The sequence below is a fragment of the Rhinopithecus bieti genome, unplaced genomic scaffold, assembly GCF_001698545.2.
Source record: "Rhinopithecus bieti isolate Rb0 unplaced genomic scaffold, ASM169854v2 scaffold_8911, whole genome shotgun sequence".
Lineage (NCBI taxonomy): Eukaryota > Metazoa > Chordata > Mammalia > Primates > Cercopithecidae > Rhinopithecus > Rhinopithecus bieti.
The window spans coordinates 2,195,551-2,213,833 of NW_016806084.1; the positions used below are offsets into that span (position 1 = coordinate 2,195,551).

At 45.2% G+C, this 18,283-nt stretch overlaps 1 protein-coding gene across 6 annotated transcripts; it reads left to right on the forward strand.

Annotated features, from left to right (window-relative positions):
- The first annotated feature begins 6,675 nt into the window (after positions 1–6,675).
- AKTIP (AKT interacting protein) lies at positions 6,676–18,255 on the forward strand. Of its 6 annotated transcripts, none has more exons than XM_017874630.1 (9): positions 6,676–7,231; positions 9,608–9,719; positions 11,330–11,535; positions 14,588–14,652; positions 14,741–14,841; positions 15,306–15,394; positions 15,474–15,767; positions 17,198–17,258; positions 17,429–18,255. In XM_017874630.1, the coding sequence occupies exons 2-7, from the start codon at positions 9,678–9,680 to the stop codon at positions 15,646–15,648; spliced, it is 678 nt and encodes a 225-aa protein (XP_017730119.1). In that variant the 5' UTR covers positions 6,676–7,231; positions 9,608–9,677; the 3' UTR covers positions 15,649–15,767; positions 17,198–17,258; positions 17,429–18,255. The 6 variants fall into 6 exon arrangements, with proteins under 6 accessions (XP_017730119.1, XP_017730116.1, XP_017730115.1 ...); XM_017874627.1 differs by having other exon boundaries at positions 6,676–6,812; XM_017874626.1 differs by having other exon boundaries at positions 6,676–6,808.
- Positions 18,256–18,283: the final 28 nt, after the last annotated feature.

Genomic DNA, 18,283 nt, shown 5'->3' on the forward strand with positions numbered 1-18,283 from the left:
AAGTAGGAAGTAGGAGGGACCCTAATACCCTCCTGGAAGCCTCATTATTTACTGACTATTGTACAGTTCCAGATGTTCAGGTAACTTTTCTTAGCAGAGTACGTTTCTGTTTTTAATCGTTGGTTCATGCAGAACCATTAGGATGCAATTCTTACTAAATCAGTGGCTTCAGCAAGGCACGATGACTCACACCTGTAATCCCAGCACTTTGGGAGGCCAGTATGGGAAGATGGCTTGAGGCCTGGAGTTTGAAACCAACCTGGGCAACATGGCAAGACCTCCATCTCTACAAAAAAAAAAAAAAAAAATTAGCTGGGTGAGGTGGTACACACCGGTGGTCCCAGCTACTCAGACGGCTGAGGCAAGAGGATTGCTTGAACCCAGGAGTTTGACATTGCAATTAGCTCTGACCGCAACACTGCACTCTATCGTGGGGGACAAAGGGAAACCCTGTAGACAGCTCCAGGAGCCACAACAAGCTTTTCACACATGAAGCACTCCTACCAAAAATGATGAATCCAATCAAGCCTTCACACCTGACAGTTAATGAGAAATACAAGGATAGAGGATCAAGTTAAATATCACAAGAAAACAGCCAGCCAAATCCAAAATGCAGAATACTCTGATCTGTCGATCTGTTCAAATTGTCAATATTATTGGGGGGAAAAAGGTGGGAGGGCTGTTCTAGAATAGAGATTAAAGAGATATAACCAAATGCAATGACTGAATCTTGGTTGAATCCTGGTTTAGAGAAAAAACTGTCTTATTCTGTTTGGACTGCTAGAACAAAATACCATAAACTGGGCAGCTTATAAACAGCAGAAATCTATTTCTCATAGTCCTGGAGGCTGGGAAGTCAGAGCAAGGTGCTGGCAGGTTAGGAGTCTGGTGAGTTCTTGCTTCTTCAGGGATAGCATCCTCTCACTGTGTCCTCATGTGGTGGAAGAAGGAAGGTCGCTCTCTGGGGTCCCTTTTATAAGGGCACAAATCCCATGTATGAGGGCTCCACCCTCATGACCCAGTCATCTCCAAAAGGCTTCACCTCCAAATACTATTACATTACTTATTAGGTTTTCAACATATAAACTTTGAAGAGACAAACATTCAGTCCTTAACTATAGAAGTATTTTTCTTGGTGTGTGACAATTAGGGCAATTTTAATAGGTCTGAAGGCCAGGTGCGGTGGTTCATGCCTGTAATCCCAGCACTTTGGGAGGCAAAAGTCGGCAGATCTTGACACCAGCCTGGCCAACATGGTGCATCCCCGTCTCTACAAAAAAAAAAAAAAAAAAAAAATTAGCCCGGTGTGGTGGTATGCACCTGTAGTCCCTGTTACTCAGGAGGCTAAGGTGGGAGGATTGCTTGAGCCCAGTATGCTGAGGTTGCAGTGAGCCATGATTGTGCCACTGCACTCCAGCAAGGGCAACAGAACAAGATTTTGTCTCAAAAAAACAAACCAAAACAAAAGCATACAAAAGTCTAGGAATGTGAATTTTCTTAGGGGTGACTGGCACTGTAGTTCCGTAAGGGAGTGTCCTTGCTCTGAAGAGAAGCACCCTGGGAAGCACTAAGGAGTGAAGGGCATGATGACGGCAACTTATTTTTAAATGACTCAGGAGGAAAAATAGGAAGATGAAATACGGCAAAACATTAACATTGCTGAATCTAGATGGTGAGCGTAAGGGAGTTCGTTGTCCTCTACTTTTCAGTATGACTGAGCATTTTTATAGTAAAATATTGGAATAAATGATGGTCACAGTGTCATTTGCTTTGGGTGGGTGACTCAAGATCACTGAGCTTCCCTGTCTTTCACGGAGTCACCATTTACCTATTGCAAGAAAGAAGAGGTGTCTGTGCCTGGAATCGCACCCTTCCCTGAATGAGTACTGCTTTCTCTCTTTGGTTTTCTGAGTGTGCCACTCTAGATAAAACGAACTCAAGCCTTTATCATCATTCCAAATGCTTTGAAACCATAGAGTGAGTTGGTTTCCCAATCAAAGAGAACATTGCTTTTATGACTGTGGGTACAGTCATCAGTGTGCTGAGGGGGAGTGGGGGTTGTGGTGTCAGGCCATGTTCAAAATGCTATTTGATTAGAAAAAGAAATCAGTTCTCTTCAGCCCTGAATGAGCAGCAGTATCATATATTGGTTGCTTTTCCTTAAGACATAAATATTCACAGTGGTCCATCAGCTACTCTGATTTCATTCTGAAATTTTGTAGTCCCTCTGTAAAATTCATTCTTCCACCCACCCATCCACTTACTCAGGGATGGGAGCTATGGGTAATGGGGCAGGGAGGAAAACATGATGCAACCAAAACCTGGAAGCACATTTGTGATGTTATTACAAGCAAGAACTGCATCGCCCAATGAGGATATGGGAAGGAAAAAAGCCACATCATCCGTCTATAGCAGTATTTCTAAACCTTCAATAATTCTTTAAAATGTGTGATTTCTGTCATGTCTGAGGATCATTATTAACTACAGGACAATTATCTGATATCCTCCCTTAAATCCATTTACTTAAAAAAAAAAAAACACTAAATGCCTACTTTGGTCTCATCCTAAACATTATTACCCATAAAGTCATGGCTTTAAGGTGCTAATTATATTTTTTCTAAGACATTAATATGCATAGCTAGATTCTCTCATATTTTGAACAGTATACATAATCAGTCACATGTATACAGGAATCTACTTTTCAGAAAAGGACTTGGGGGCAAACGGATTGAGCTAAAAGCACTGGCTTATATGTGTGCCTGTGTATAAAACACATGCATTTTAACTAACCTTCGCCATTTTATCCTTTCCTTCTTTCTGTGAAGGCCTTTAGTAGTAAGTCAGTGATTTAAACTGCTTGGTACAATTACTTTTCCAGAGTCTGAAAGATGTATGATTCAGGGAATATTTTGCTGATTAGAACATGAGCAGAAGTCCTGAATACTCAGAGATCACATATCTATGAAGTCCAGATGCAAAGAGAACCTTTTGATGTAAACATATCAAATATGCTTCAAAAATTTAGAATAGTAAATGTAATGTGAAGCGACTGAAGACGTTTTATAGGTAAGATTTTGGGTCCATTGAGATTTTTCTCAGCACTTTGTTTTAGTCTTAAAGAAGTGGTACCTTGAGGCCACCTCCTCATTTCCCTTTGAATAAATCATCCTGATTTTCATAATGAGTTGCTTTCTTGGTGCAGAGCTGTGGGCGTGCAGGTTGGTGTTTCAAATGTACTTTAGTTGCTTCTGTCCTTCGTTTGGCAAATATTTATGGCGTGCCTATAACATCTAGCTCTGGGTGCCAGGGAGACAATAGAAAGTGAAAACATGGTTCCTCCCCAGGAGCTTACAGTGTGGGAAATAGACACTAATCATCTCCCAAATCAACAGCAAATTGCCCCCAAGGAAGTGGTGTTAGAGCTGAGATCTGTGTAGGGGAGACAAGAGGATGGACCAGGCAAAGGGAACATTCACAGCAAAGGCCGCTTTTGTGGTAGGGAGGTGGGAGAGCATCTCCCTTCCAAGGACCTGGAAGAATGCCAGAGTGGCTGGAGTCTGTGGCCACCCGGGGCTGGACCACAGCCATGGTGAGAAGTTTTGTCTTTGCCCATTGGGGAACCACTGAAGGGCTTAAATTCCTCAACAAAATGGAGGTTCTGTCAGTAATGAAAAAGGCAGAAGTGGGTATCAGGTATACAGGCAATAGTGCTTACAGAAGCACCCCAAACATACCTACCCAAAACAGAACCCAGATTTTCCCATTTCCCACTGCTCCAAACCTGCTTGTGGTTCACTGTTTCTCACCTCAGTGAATGGCCTCACCATCCATCCTGTAGCTCATGCTAAAAATCTAGGTGTCAGCCATATCTGCCTCTTCATCCCCCATACCTAGTCCACAGCCAAGCTCTGTCCATCCCACCTGTATGAGTCCATCAGTGTTGCTATAAAGGAATACCTGAGGCTGGGTCATTTATTTTTAAAAAGAGGTTTATTCGGCTCATTGCCCACTTCCTTGAGGCAATTAGCCATTGATTTGGGAGATGACTTGATTAGCATCTATCTCCCATAGCTCCATGAGGAGGAACAATGTCTGTTTTGTTCTCCATTGCCTCCCCAGCATTCACAGCCTAGATGTCATAAGTATGCAATACATATATGTCAAATGAAAGACAGAAGCAGCTAAGTACATTAGTATAAGAAGCATGGCACCAGCATCTTCTGGTGAGGACCTCAGGAAGCTTCCACTCATGGCAGAGGAGAGGCCAGCAGGAATCATTTGGCAAGAGAGAAAGAAGGGGTCGGGGGAGGAGAAGGTGACAGGTTCTTTTTAACAATCAGTTCTCTCGGGAACTAACAGAACTCACTACTGCCAGGACAGCACCAAGCCTTTCATGAAGGACCAGCCCCCATGACCCAAATACTCCCACAGGCCTCACTTTCAACATCGGGGACCACATTTCAACATGAGGTTTGGAAGGGTCAAACTATATGTAAACGATATCATCCCATCTTAAACATCTCTGGAACTCATTCAATTCTCCATCTCTACCTTCAAATTCATGCGACTGTCTGTTGCCTGAACTGCCATGGTTTCTCAACTGCTCCGTGACCCTTGTGCCTCTACAATCTGTTTTCCACACAAAGCGATGTTTTCAAAATACAAATCTGATCATGGATCTCCTCTGCCTCAAGTCCAGGCAGAGATCCAGGGAAAATCTCAGCCCAAGCCGATCATGGCGGACTCACTCCACTTGCCGTTGACTGGTTTTGTTGCAGCCAGAGACTTATTTCTGGCCATTGAAACCTGCGGGCATTTCTTCTGCGGAGCTTCTGGGAAAAGTATTCATGTATTTCAAAAGGGACCACTGGAAGAAAGGGATACTTTTAATTTTGTGAGATCCTGGGTGTGCTTGGAGTGCCGTAGCCATCTTGCTACCAGCCTGAAAGTACAATTCCAGGGACTGCAAGGAAAGCAGAGCCTGAAGACCAGGGCACCACCTCTGGAGATAAGCGTCCCATGGGAGAGAAATCCCCTTGCTAAGTAAGCCGGTTTAAGTTGGCTTTTCTGCCATGTGCAGTCTGATGCTGGTGTGTCTGAGGCATCCGGTGCCAAGTGGGCAGTTGACGACATGCACTGGAAGCTCAGTGGATAGATGTGAGCTGGAGAAATACCTATGTGGGTCCTCGGTGAAAACTGAAGGATGGGGAAAGGATGAAAGCAGAAAAAAAGCTCTGAAGAGGATAATGTGCTTCAAAGAAGACTGGGAGGAAATGGGCCACAGAGGTGCCAAAGACCACCTGTGGCCTAAAAAAGGATTTCCTGCTCGCCTGCCTTTCTGTATTAAGACTCGTATTAAAAGGCATTATAACATTTCTAAATGTGTCCTAAGTGGACAAAAGGAAGTGGCTCAGAAGTGTTTTCAGCTGGGGGAGGAAGCTGGGTTTCAGAACCAAGTCCTAGGATTAACATCAGGAGAATCTGGCTTCCTGCCCTTCAATAAGTCACTTACCCGAATCTCGGAGGCAACCAAAAATGGACCAAACAACCCGGCCAGAGAATGTGTCTTCTCTTATGAGTGTAAGACACTGAGGCGGTGTCACAGACAGGTCAGCGCCTCTGGTGTCTAGAGAAGGGGGAGCGGCTTGCGGGGAGAGGGCTGTCGCCCAAGTGTGGAAGTGGAGTGCTGAGATTGGAGGGACTAACCACAGGGAGGCACCGTTGGTAAGAAGAGGCCTGGAAAGCCGCTGGCAGCGATCACAGAATCAGGCCAGAGAGAGACCTCTATGGGAAAGGAGACAGGAGATCCAAGTGAAAGCGTGTGAGTTAAAAGAAAAAACTAAAAAAAAAAAAAAAAAAAAGAATGACCAGGAACTACGTTGCCATAGGAGAGGTTCTCCAACTTCAGTGTGCGCCAGAATCAGCAAGGGAACCGTGACAAATGTGGATTCCTGGTCCTCAGCCTCCCCCCTCCCCCCAGCCCCTGGCCCCCACTCCGATGCTGCAGGCTGGGGCGACAAGCACAGGTTTACAAGGCTCCTCTGGTTGCTGTAGTGCCCAGGGCCGACTTGCAGCTGAGATCCCTTCAGCTCCTGCACTGATCAAGCGAACGGGCGTTTCTTGGCCCCACGCCAAGCGTCCTTCCGACCCCTGCAACCCTGTGGGCCCAACGTGGCGGCCTCGGGCCTCGCAGCGCTGCCCAAAGCAGTAGGACCCTGCGCTGGGAGCCACAGAGTAGTCTCGCGGCCCGGCCCTCCCACAAAGCTTGGCTCAGGGACACCATCCTGCAACCCAGCCCCTGTGCATGGCGATTGCGCTGTGGCCTGACCGCACAAACCTCTGGGCGGGTCTCCATCGTGACTGGCAGACGCCCTGGCCAATTGTGACCCGACGCTTGTTTGTCTCTGCCCATCCCTCCCGGCGGGGGGGGGCCGATACTTCCAGGACTGACAGGTCGTCCCAGGCGCTATTACGTAAGGGGAGGGTAAAGTGCAGCCCCACCCAAACTGGGGTGATTTGATTTGCAGGACGGAGTGTGGTTTTTCCAACGCCCCCGGAAGAACGTCCTTGACGGGCAGGTGTGAGAGCCAGTTGGCGCCGGGAGGCAAGGCGGAAGCCTCGGGCCCCAGGAGCGTGCACCACGGGGCGGAGCCTGGTGCGGAGGGCTGGGCAGGGTGGGGCGGGGCGGGGATCAAGCAGGGGTAGGGCTGGCGCTGCGGCCGGAGATGCTGTCGGGCCGCGACGGCGCTCGGCAGCCAGGAGCTCTGCATTGAAGGCACCGGGAGGAGGCGCACTGCCAGGCAGGCTGGTAGGTACGTGAGGACTGACGTGTTGGTAAATCTGGCCGCCAGCTTCCAAAGACCCGGCATTTGTCCATCCTGGGCACTCGCGACTCGGCGGCGACGGCGGCCGCAGTGGGACACGGAGGCGGGGCCGGGCACCTGTGCGCGTTTGCAGGCACCTGCTGCGTTGGCCGCCTCGCAGCCCGGGACCACTGCTGGGGACTGCGGCTCAAGCTGGGCAGGCCCGGCCCGAGGGAAAGAGGCAGGCCCAGCTGGCTCGCCCCGGCCCATGCCCACCCTCCCCGGCCAGGTCCCGATCCCGAGCTCTGGTTAAGGGGGCGTCGCCGGACCCCAGAGCCCCCCACTGGAGGGGCCCGCGGCTCCCAGGCCAGCTTCGAGCTAACTGCGAGGCCAGGACAGGGCCCCCGCCTTGCATCACCTCGAGACAGGTTTGTCCAGATTCCCTGAGTGCTCAGAGACGGGTTTCCGCCCGCGGTGAGGGTGCCGGTCCGAGGCCGCCGCAGGTCCCTGCTGTCCCCAGCAAGCCTGGCCTGGGCCGTTTTCATCTTTTTTCTGGCCGCTGCTCTGTCTCCTCTTAACGTGTAATTTCTTAAGTCCGATTCGGGGTGATGTGAGTGCGCTGTGGCATGAAGAGTAACAGCAGCACTCATGTTTTAGCCTAGTTTTAGCTCTGCCTATCATTCGCGCAGGCTGAAGACCCAGACTTCTCAGCTGGGTGATGTAAAGGAATGCAGCCGTGGCTGAACAGGCAGAAATTCTAAAATTGTTTCCCAATGACAAGGATGTAACCTATGTCGTGCTTCCATCTATGTCATTCTTCTCAGAACATGTATGCTGTGCTTGTCCTAGACTAGACCCTGAAAAGTGTACTACACTTTCTCGTGATTATGTTGCTGCTGGAAACATTGGATTAAAAGATCCATGGCAAAGTTAGGCAGCAGAAGACAATATCTCCTGCTTAATGATAGGCAGAAGTGGGGACAAAATTTATTGGATTTTAAAGGAGAATTCTTAAAGAGAATCCTAACGCGTTTCACCTGAAAGAGACTTTACAGGTTTGCACCAACCCATTAAATGTATGTGGTGGAGTGCACCACTGTGTCCCAAGGGATGGGGTCCCATGTTAGGTGTGTCCTAGAGGACACTGGGGTGCTGCACATTACTGCTGGATCTGAAAATCAGTGTCTTCATTTGAGCCAAACGGGAACATTCCCCCGCACATTATTGATATCCCAAGTATATTCACTGTGTCATACTCACCTTTAAAAGCAGATTTGCGGAGAGCTGTTGTTACTTATTGGATGTTACCCATGCTAGTAGAAGAACCAGGATCTTCATTCCTCTGATTTAATTACTGGGTGGCATTTTCTCTTCGAAAAGAAAACAGCAATAATAGGCACTGACAAGGTATGGATGACCTGGGTTGAGTAGGTCCCTGGATGTCACAAGCTTATCAGAAAAGACAAATTATTGCTGACTGGGGACAGTTAGTACATAGTTTGCTCATGACCTGCTTAAGAAATTAGGAAAACGTTGCTTAGTTTTGACCCTTTTCACCTTCAGCCTTTTGACTGGTACAAGTAGGAATTCAGAGAAGGAGCTCTGCTTTAAAGGTAACAGAGCCTGGGGGAAAATCACCAGGGCAGAGAAGTTGCTGTTCTTACAGCTGGGCTTGGTTGCTTTTCCTTTGCTTCTTTGTATTTTTAGTAAATGACCCCGACTTTATGAGCTTTGATACATGCTTTCTTATCCACGACTTGAAGCTTCCGCTGGAAGATCTGTACTTGTGAAACGTCTCTCTTGCGTGCCTCGTGTTGTATTTGTCTGGATTGCTTGGCAGTTCCTTAAGTACGTGATCCTGCAGTTTCTGTATGTTTCGAAGTTGTAGAAGGCAATTTATTGGGGGATGGTACTGACAGGACTCAGGTAACTTCTTCTGTCGTCTTAGTGACATACGTGTGCTCTGCCTTCCCTGTTTTCTCTTATTTCTTTGGCTAATGCTTTGCTGGAGGAATCATTTTGTACTCAAGTGAGTTGGGGCAGCTCTTAAATCAGCCTCCTTGTATCTTTATTGTTTGTTCCCATAACCCTGGGAACAGTGATACAACTTTTGTGTATGTGGGTACAGTGCATTCTGAATCTGGCTTTCCTGTTAGTTAAATGCTGAGATGTGCTAGTAGCAACTGTTGTCCATATCTTCTGAACTTCTGGCACCAAGGCTCATCTGTGTCACTGAGTAATCTGAATCCTGGCTAAGGGACCTGGTGCACAGATTCTTATAGACATCTAAAAGTGTGAAAGAAATTAGAACCAGAAAAGGAAGTGGGTATAGAAGGAAACTATTTCTGAAGATGCCTGAAGACCCTTTCCTAGGTTTTTGCAACCCTTTGTTATATAACATATTGTATATCCAGGGTATCATAGTTAGTTATTCATCATTTCAGAAGTCTTAACAGTTGGCCGGGCATGGTGGCTAACGCCTGTAGTCCCAGCACTTTGGGAGGCTGAGGTAGATGGATCACTTGAGGTCAGGAATTCAAGACCAGCCTGGTTAACATGGTGAAACGCTGTCTCTACTAAAAATACAAAACTTAGCTGGGCATGGTAGCAGGCACCTGTAATCCCAGCTACTCAGGAGGCTGAGGCAGGAGAATCACTTGAACTCAGGAGTTGGAGGTTGCAGTGAGCTGCAATCACACCACTGCTCTCCAGCCTGGGCAACACAGCGAGACTCCATCTAAAAAAAAAAAAAGTCTTAATTGTTGGTGTTGACTTGTTTCTATGTTTCCCCATCTTGTTTTAAGGTAGAGTGAATGTTGAAGACAGAAGATTTGGATGACACGCCACTGAATTTCTTTGTTTGGAATACACGTTATGAACCCTTTCTGGAGCATGTCTACAAGCTCTGTACGCAAAGTAGGTATAGTGATAAATTCAGTAAGGAAACTCATTTTCTTGTGTCTGAAAACAGGGTCAGAATGAAGGCTAAAATAATCTGTCACGGTCCCCTGTAATCTTGACAAAATTACCTGATTTTTCTAGTTAAGGTCTTACACTCTTGAGAAGTAATTATTTTGTTGGTTAAAGTGTGTTTCTGAGACTGGGATTGCATCTCAAGTAGAAATTGTTCTGGTCATCACAATTCTAAGATGATTGAGGTTATATTTACACATGATGAAATTTGTGACATATTGTAGTTTTCTACTAAACTTCAAGTTTCTACGGTTAGAACAGCTGTGGGAAAGGCTAGTCTGATATCAAGTCAGACTTGAGGGGCACTAGTTTAATTTTTCTAAATAAAATGATTTTTTTAAAAATGTTTTTTCATTTTGGGAAAGATTAAAATAGGCAAACAATAAGAAAATAAAAACCGGTTGGGCGCGGTGGCTCACGCCTGTAATCCCAGCACTTTGGGAGGCTGAGGTGGGCAGATCACGAGGTCAGGAGATTGAGACCATCCTGCCTAACACGGTGAAGCCCAGTCTCTACTAAAAATACAAAAAAATTAACCAGGCGTGGTGGCGGGCACCTGTAGTCCCAGCTACTTGGGAGGCTGAGGCAGGAGAATGGCATCAACTTGGGAGGCAGAACTTGCAGTGAGCTGAGATTGCGCCACTGCACTCCAGCCTGGGCGACAGAGCGAGACTCCATCTCAAAAAAAAAACAAAAAAAACCATAATCCCACCTCTAGGAGAATAAACACCACTATTACTTTTTTTCTATGTACATGACATATATCTCTTCCTTACTTGTATGTAGTAATGAAGTACAAGTGCAGTTTTGCTACATTGGCATATTATATTGTGCTAAAGTCAGGGCCTTTAGATGCACCCATCACTAGAGCAATGCATATGATATACATGTTTTTATATAGCTAATTAAACAGCCTTTGGTTGTACTTGCGCCAAGGAAGTACCTATGAGATGGTAGTTTAGTCTCTGACTCATGTCGACCTATGTCTTTGATGAAGGATGACGGTTTATGCTGGTGATATTTGAAATGTCAAAACATACCTAGTAGGGACAAATCAAAATCAGACCCAAGCAAGTGAGAGAATAGCTTCACTCTTTGTTTCTAACCCAGGTGCTAACAGGCAGTGACTAATTTCATCCACACTATTTTGAGCTTCTTAGCACCTAACCTTCTGTAGCATCTAAGTGCTGGGGGACTTTTCTAGCCTTGTACAGTTGTCTAATTGCTTAGAAACCCCTTGCCCTCTTTTTGGGGCCACTAGGAAAAACCATTTCTTTGTGTGTTTCAGTTAATCCTGTACACACTGATTGTATCATCCTTATAGGATGAGTTTCCCTATATGAAAGAGTTTCTCTAATGCTTTGGTCTCGCTTCAGCTTTGTCTTCTCTTTATATGACCTGCCTGCCCAAAGGACTTTCTAGTCATCTTGGTCATGGTGTTAGAATGTGCTTGTAAAGGAGCAATTCCAGCATTTAGGCCATGGAGCTAATAATGTACTCTTGTGATTTAAGAATCATCTTAACAGATATTCTTACAACTTCATCTTGTATAGCGATCTGAAGGTGAAGAGAAGACATTAACAGGGGACGTGAAAACCAGTCCTCCACGAACTGCACCAAAGAAACAGCTGCCTTCTATTCCCAAAAATGCTTTGCCCATAACTAAGCCTACGTCTCCTGCCCCAGCAGCGCAGTCAACAAATGGCACGCATGCGTCCTATGGACCCTTCTACCTGGAATACTCTCTTCTTGCAGAATTGTAAGTTCTTAACAAACTATTTGGTTAAATTAGGAACGATCCTTTAAAGTGAAGAATGAAATTTATTCTGATGGGCGCAGTAAAGGGCAGACATTTAATCTCAAAACTCAAACCTGTCCCTTTCCAGTATCAGACTGAATAAATATAAAACTATAGGCTATTGCTGGTGATAAAATCTTTCTTAACCAAGAGTTAGGTAGAGTTATAAAAATAGCCTCTCTTAAAGATTCTTTAGAGCTCGGGTGAATATGATTTAAAGGCAGAGGGTACTTTCATTTCCATGTCTGTGTTGGAGAGTAAAAAAAGGAAGAAACTAAGGTTTATTAAGAACCTACAGTAGACTGGCCGGGCACGGTGGCTCACGCCTATAATCCCAGCACTTTGGGAGGCTGAGGCAGGTGGATCACGAGGTCAGGAGTTCAAGACCAGCCTGGCCAAGATGGTGAAACTCCATCTCTACTAAAAATAGAAAAATTAGCCAGGTGTGGTGGCGGGCACCTGTAATCCCAGCTACTCAGGAAGCTGAGACAGAGAATCACTTGAAGTCGGGAGGTGGAGGTTGCAGTGAGCCGAGATTTCGCCACTGCACTCCAGCCTGGGCGACAAAGCGAGACTCCATCTCAAAAAAAAGAACCTACAGTAGATTGGGAACTTAATAAATGCGGTCTTGGTTTATGTGAGGTGAGGAACCTGCCTCCTGGAGAGATTTTTCTGGAGAGCAGGACAGTGGGAGAGTGGCCGTCTCTGCCTTCTTGGTCAGGCCTGTCTGGAGGGTGGTGCTCCATTTGGTTGTCGCCTTGTAGTCAGCCTCCTGACAGATGGAGGACAAGGCCTAGCAGGGAGGGACCAGGAAGCCAGACCTTAGGGATCAACAGTTGGAGGAACTGGAGAAGTTTTCTTGGAGAAGAGAAAGTTTAAGCATGTATTAAAGCTGTCTTAATATATTTGAAGGTCTGTCACAAGGAAGGATCTGACTTACTCTATATGACCCCCAAAGGCAGGACTTGGCAATTCTAGGGAAGAGACAAAGATGTGGGCTCCATGTAAGGAAGATGCTGACTGGTCACCGAGGTCTGCAGCTGGGCTGCAGTTGCGCATGGTTGTGGAGTGCAAGAAGCCAGGGTGCAGAGTGCTGGCAGCGACCCTGTGGTGCCTGGCACACACGGGGGCTCCAGCACTGCACAGACGCAGATGGCATTTCATTTGAGAATTTGTTAAAAGGACAGAAAGTTTGGAGAATTCTTAATTTCCATAATTTAAAAATTCCTTTGTATACAGTTATTTTAAAAGCATCCTTGAGCCAGGCACAGTGGCTCATGCCTGTAATCCCAGCTGCCTGGGAGACTGACGCAGGAGGATCACTGGAGCCCAGGAGTTCAAGCCCAGCCTGGGCAACAGAGTGACCACCCTGTCTTTAAAAAACAATTAAAGATTTCCCAGCTGTGGACCTATAGTCCCAGCTACTCAGGAGGCTGAGGTGGGAGAATCACTTGAGCTCTGGAATGTGAGACAAGTGTAGGCCATATAGTGAGACCTCATCTTTTTTTCTTTTTTTTTGAAATGGAATCTCACTGTGTCACCCAGGCTGGGGTGCAGTGGCAGAATCTCAGCTTACTGCAGCCTCCGCCTCCTGGGTGCAAGTGATTCTCCTGCCTCAGCCTCCTGAGTAGCTGGACTACAGACATGCGCCACCACATCCCACTAATTTTTGTATTTTTAGTATAGACTGGGTTTCACCGTGTTGGCCAGGCTGGTCTCAAACTCCAGACCTCAAGTGATCTGCCTGTCTCGGCCTCCCAAAGGGCTGAGATTACAGGTGTGAGCCACCACACTCAGCCTATGAGACCTCATCTTTTTTTTTTTTTTTTTTTAAACCAAAAAAAATTAAAAAAAAAAAGGCATCCTTGACCCTTCCCTCAATGTATTAATGTTGTAATGGTCAGAGGGTCTGAGGCCCCAGTGTAATTGGCTGGGTGTGATTTGGTAGTAATGGCCCCTTTGGCTCTATAATGGAGGCCTTGTGTTTGAGGCTGGGCAGCGAGTTGGATAGGCCTCTATTGTGGTGATTAAATCTGTATTAGAACACAGAACTGCCTTTTCTGGCAAACTTCACTGTAGTAGAGACATCTGCCAGCCATGTTGCTATTGACATGCTGAATTTTAGCAACTTAAAAATGAACTAGATAATAACTCGAAAATGATTAAAAATAAGTGAATGGAAAGTAGGTAATAAAAATGATAAACTTAAGGCCTGATAAACTAGTTCTTCATAAAATCCAGGATTGGCAGGTTAGTGACCAGAATGGCTGTGAGTGGGTAACTGGGTCCCGGAAGAACCAGTGTAGGCTTTGTGTCGGTACACTTGTTGTTTCTTGTTTTCAGCACCTATTTTCCCGTTCTCTGGCAAGGCCCACAGAGTTCAGGTGTCTGCATCAGGTGTCCGTTTGAGAGCAGGGCGTGTGAGAGCCACACAAGGATGCCTGCCCTCCCCAGGCAGCACTGCGAGTCTGAACATTGCCCTCTGCTGTGGGATCTTGTGATTAAAATGTAAAATGACAACTTTGTGACCCGATTCCAAGAAATCTTAATTTATCTAACATTGTATTTTAAAAGTTTTTGAATGATCATCCACAGTCACAAAAGCATAATTTTACAGATACTCTCATTGACCTCAACTGTACATAACTGACCTCAGGTTGCATTATTCGGAATTACCTATAGGCTGGTTTCCAAGATGATGTTTTGGAAGAGCAGATTTCTGGGAGGAAACTTGATTCTTCATTTTTCCCTGTTTGGCTTTAGTTCTTACTGTGGGGCCCCTGCTGGCCTGCTTGTTTCTCTGTGAGCTGCTGCTATGAAGCTGGTAGTGGGCAGCGGTCAGGGCCAGGGCTCTGATCGTGTCAGGTGAGAGATTGTGAGAACTTGGCTTGCAGGGTTTGGGTATCAGCTGCCCCTTGAGGGGCCATTCATTGTCTCAAAGTGAATGTGGGGTGGTTTCATCTTCATGTGTCATTTGTATCCACACAAATTAATAACTCTGCTTTTGTTGTAGTACCTTGGTTGTGAAGCAGAAGCTACCAGGCGTCTATGTGCAGCCATCTTATCGCTCTGCATTAAGTAAGATGAGGATTCATTCTTAATTTATGGGCACATTTAGTTCCTCCCACACAAATTTAGGCCTTAACTCTTTTATTTTTTCCTACAGTGTGGTTTGGAGTAATATTCATACGGCATGGACTTTACCAAGATGGGGTATTTAAGTTTACAGTTTACATCCCTGATAACTATCCAGATGGTGACTGTCCGGTAAGTTGGAGACACAGTCTGGCTTCATTTGTGGATCAGCGAGAAGGGCTAAAAGGGCTTACAGCTTTCCTGGTTCTTTTCCTGACCTGGTACCTTTATGATTTATCTACCCAGTAGTTGTCCAGGGGGACTTCTGTGCTTTGCAGCAGCTTCCGGCATGCCATCAGAGCTTTGTTTCTCTGCTCAGGGTCTGCAAGGGAGGCTGGCTGCCTGCCATCCTGCAGCACTCACCAGGTGAATGGTGGCCCTCAGGCTCTAGTGGAGAGGGAGTTTTCCCCGCTTCATCTCAAAATTTAGTTTTTCAGGAAAATGGTAGAAGTAGTTAAGTATCCCTCTTGAGGCAGCTCTTTAGCTTTAAATAACGTGACTGCCTTGTCCTGAAGCTCTTTTTATCACGATTCCTATGGGTCTCATAAGTGCCATTGCTTCCATTAAAGGACACGTCTCTCTTTATTTAAATACAGCGCTTGGTGTTCGATATTCCTGTCTTTCACCCGCTAGTTGATCCCACCTCAGGTGAGCTGGATGTGAAGAGAGCATTTGCAAAATGGAGGTAAGTAAGTAAATGGTTTCTTTTAGTGACATAATACTGCAAAAGGACGCCTCAGTAATCACGCCATGTTTCCCTTTAGGCGGAACCATAATCATATTTGGCAGGTATTAATGTATGCAAGGAGAGTTTTCTACAAGATTGATACAGCAAGCCCCCTGAACCCAGAGGCTGCAGTACTGTATGTAACTTTTGCTTTGTTATTTAAAATAAATTTGAAGATGCAGCTAAGTAGATTAAGTAACTTTTTGACTTAAACTTTTAACACAGGTATGAAAAGATATTCAGCTTTTAAAAGTAAAGTTGTTGACAGTGTTAAGGTGTGCACTGCTCGTTTGTTTGACCAACCTAAAATAGAAGACCCCTATGCAATTAGGTAAGTAGTGCATCTCCCAAATGAATTGTCTACTGTCCTTTCCAATACACTGCTTCCTTTCTCCAGGTGGTCTCAGAATAGGGATTTTAAAAGGCACATGCATAAGCTGTTAGCCTACAACCTTTATAACTTGGTGCCAACTCGATTTCTGATGCCTCTGAGGCTCTTAAACATCTGACAGGCTGTGCTGACAGCACATTCTCTGGTGACTTTGGTTTCCCAGGGATCCTTATGATGTATTTATTCATTCACATGTCAGGACTCTTTTCAGCTTGCAGTTTTAGCTGGAGCCCCTCTTAAACTGCCACACCCTCATTGACATTCAGATGTGGTAAAAGGAGGGAAACTGAATAGCGTGAGAATGGTGGGTTCCTGAAGCACTATGACATTTGATTTAAGGAACAGTGTCTGGAGGAGTATTGGGAATGGACGAATTGGTGATTTTGCTCTTTGGCAACATTGGTACTGCTTGCGAAGGCAGTGGAGTATAGCTGTTAAGAGCTTGGACTCATGGCGAGGCGTGGTGGCTTATGCCAGTAATCCCAGCACTTTGGGAAGCCAAAGTGGGTGGATCACGAGGTCAGGAGTTTTAAGACCAGCCTGACCAAATGGCCAAACCCCATCTCTACTAAAAATACAAAAATTGGTCGGGCACAGTGGCTCACACTTGTAATCCCAGCACTTTGGGAGGCCAAGGTGGGGGGATCACCTGAGGTCGGGAGTTTGAGATCAGCCTGACCAACATGGAGAAACCCCGTCTCTATTAAAAATACAAAATTAGCTGGGTGTGGTGGCGCCTGTCTGTAATCCCAGCTACTTTGGAAGGCTGAGGCAGGAGAATCGCTTGAACTTGGGAGGCAGAAGTTGCAGTGAGCCAAGATCTTGCCGTTGCACTCCAGCCTAGGCAAGAACAGTGAAACTCCATCTCAAAGTAGTAAAAAAAAAAAAAAAAAAGCCGGGCATGGTGACTCGCACCTGTAGTCCCAGCGAGGCTGAAGCAGGAGAAGGGCTTGAATCTAGGAGGCGGAGGTTGCAGTGAGGGGAGATTGCACCACTGCATTCCAGCCTGGGTGACAGAACTAGATTCAGTCTCAAAAAAAAGAGCATGGACTCAGCAGATGGACTACTTGGCTTTTGTACTTTTTAGTTCTGGTAATCCAGAGCAATTAATTTTGCTTTGCTTTCTTAATCTTTAAATAATAGTACTTCAGGGGTTGGTGTGAGGCTTAAATGAAATCATTCATGTATGAAGGATAGTTATGTGAGAAAATTAATTAGATAATGTCTAAAACATACTTGTGGAAAACAAAAAAAGTACTGTTCTTTATTAAGTTAGAGGAATTGGCTTAAAACTTAATTACTGCAAAATGAATGTTATAGAAATTTAGTGAGCCAACAAATCGTGTTTAAATACTTTTCTCTTCCTTAAGCTTTTCTCCATGGAATCCTTCTGTACATGATGAAGCCAGAGAAAAGATGCTGACTCAGAAAGTAAGTGGATAACTACTTATGAAATGGCCAACTCATTGTTTCTTTTCTAAAATATCTTCATTTGGAGACTGCTCATTACATACAAGTAATTTTTTTGGGAAACAAGTTTGTACAGTGCTGAAGTCTCCTCATCAGTAGTTTTTTTAAATATCTGTTTTGATTGTGCCTAGAAGAAGCCTGAAGAACAGCACAATAAAAGTGTTCATGTTGCTGGCCTGTCATGGGTAAAGCCTGGCTCAGTACAGCCTTTCAGTAAAGAAGAGAAAACAGTGGCGACTTAAGAGATGGTGAATCTGGTGCACCATGCACTTTCCTGCTGGACTATGGCCTAGTTCAAGCTGACCAATGGCAGAGGACTGCCTGAAGAGTAAAACTGTGTGAACAATGACTGACTGCCAGTGTTTTCCTTGTATGCATAGGTTCTAACAGCAGGGTTTGGAAACCTGTCTCTAAGTAATGCATTACTTCTGTCAGAAGTGTCTTAGGGTGGTTATCTAGTTCAGTACTCCAAATTATTGGGGACCTTGAGGCTTAAGTATTTTTCTGAATATAATGCTAAAGGTAAGTTGCATTCATTTAAACTAATAGAGCAGACAGAATTCAGCACTACTTAAATAGTTTTTAAATCAGTGGTTTCAGTTGTATATATGTTAGGAAATGGAGAGGTATAGAGAGAGCAGGTTCCATAGCTCAGCACTTTTCAGTGGAAGATCATTTGAATCTCAGTCTTCAGCCTGCACTGATTTGTAGCCTGCACTGTGTTACTGATTTACAAACTGAAATCACTGAGAAATGTCTTTAGTTGGGGGAGAGAAACCAGAACACTTGTTCCTAGTGTTGTGTTGTTTTTTTAAGCAAATTACTTACTGTATTTTTATGGCAGGAGGGAGAAAAGTGTTAAAACGGTTTCTAATGAAGTCTGGTATTTAAATGATGAATGACTAATGTGTTTAGTAGAGACAAAATAAACCAATAAATGATTGTTCTTTGCCATTTATGCAGGAAACTACCCTTTTCTCAATATA

Bases quoted from the DNA above. Each gene is read 5' to 3' on its own strand.
- AKTIP (XM_017874630.1), top strand. From the start codon at position 9,678: ATGAACCCTTTCTGGAGCATGTCTACAAGCTCTGTACGCAAA. The intron at 9,720-11,329 runs GTAGGTATAGTG...CATCTTGTATAG, and splicing joins CTACAAGCTCTGTACGCAAA to CGATCTGAAGGTGAAGAGAA. The intron at 11,536-14,587 runs GTAAGTTCTTAA...CTTTTGTTGTAG, and splicing joins TACTCTCTTCTTGCAGAATT to TACCTTGGTTGTGAAGCAGA.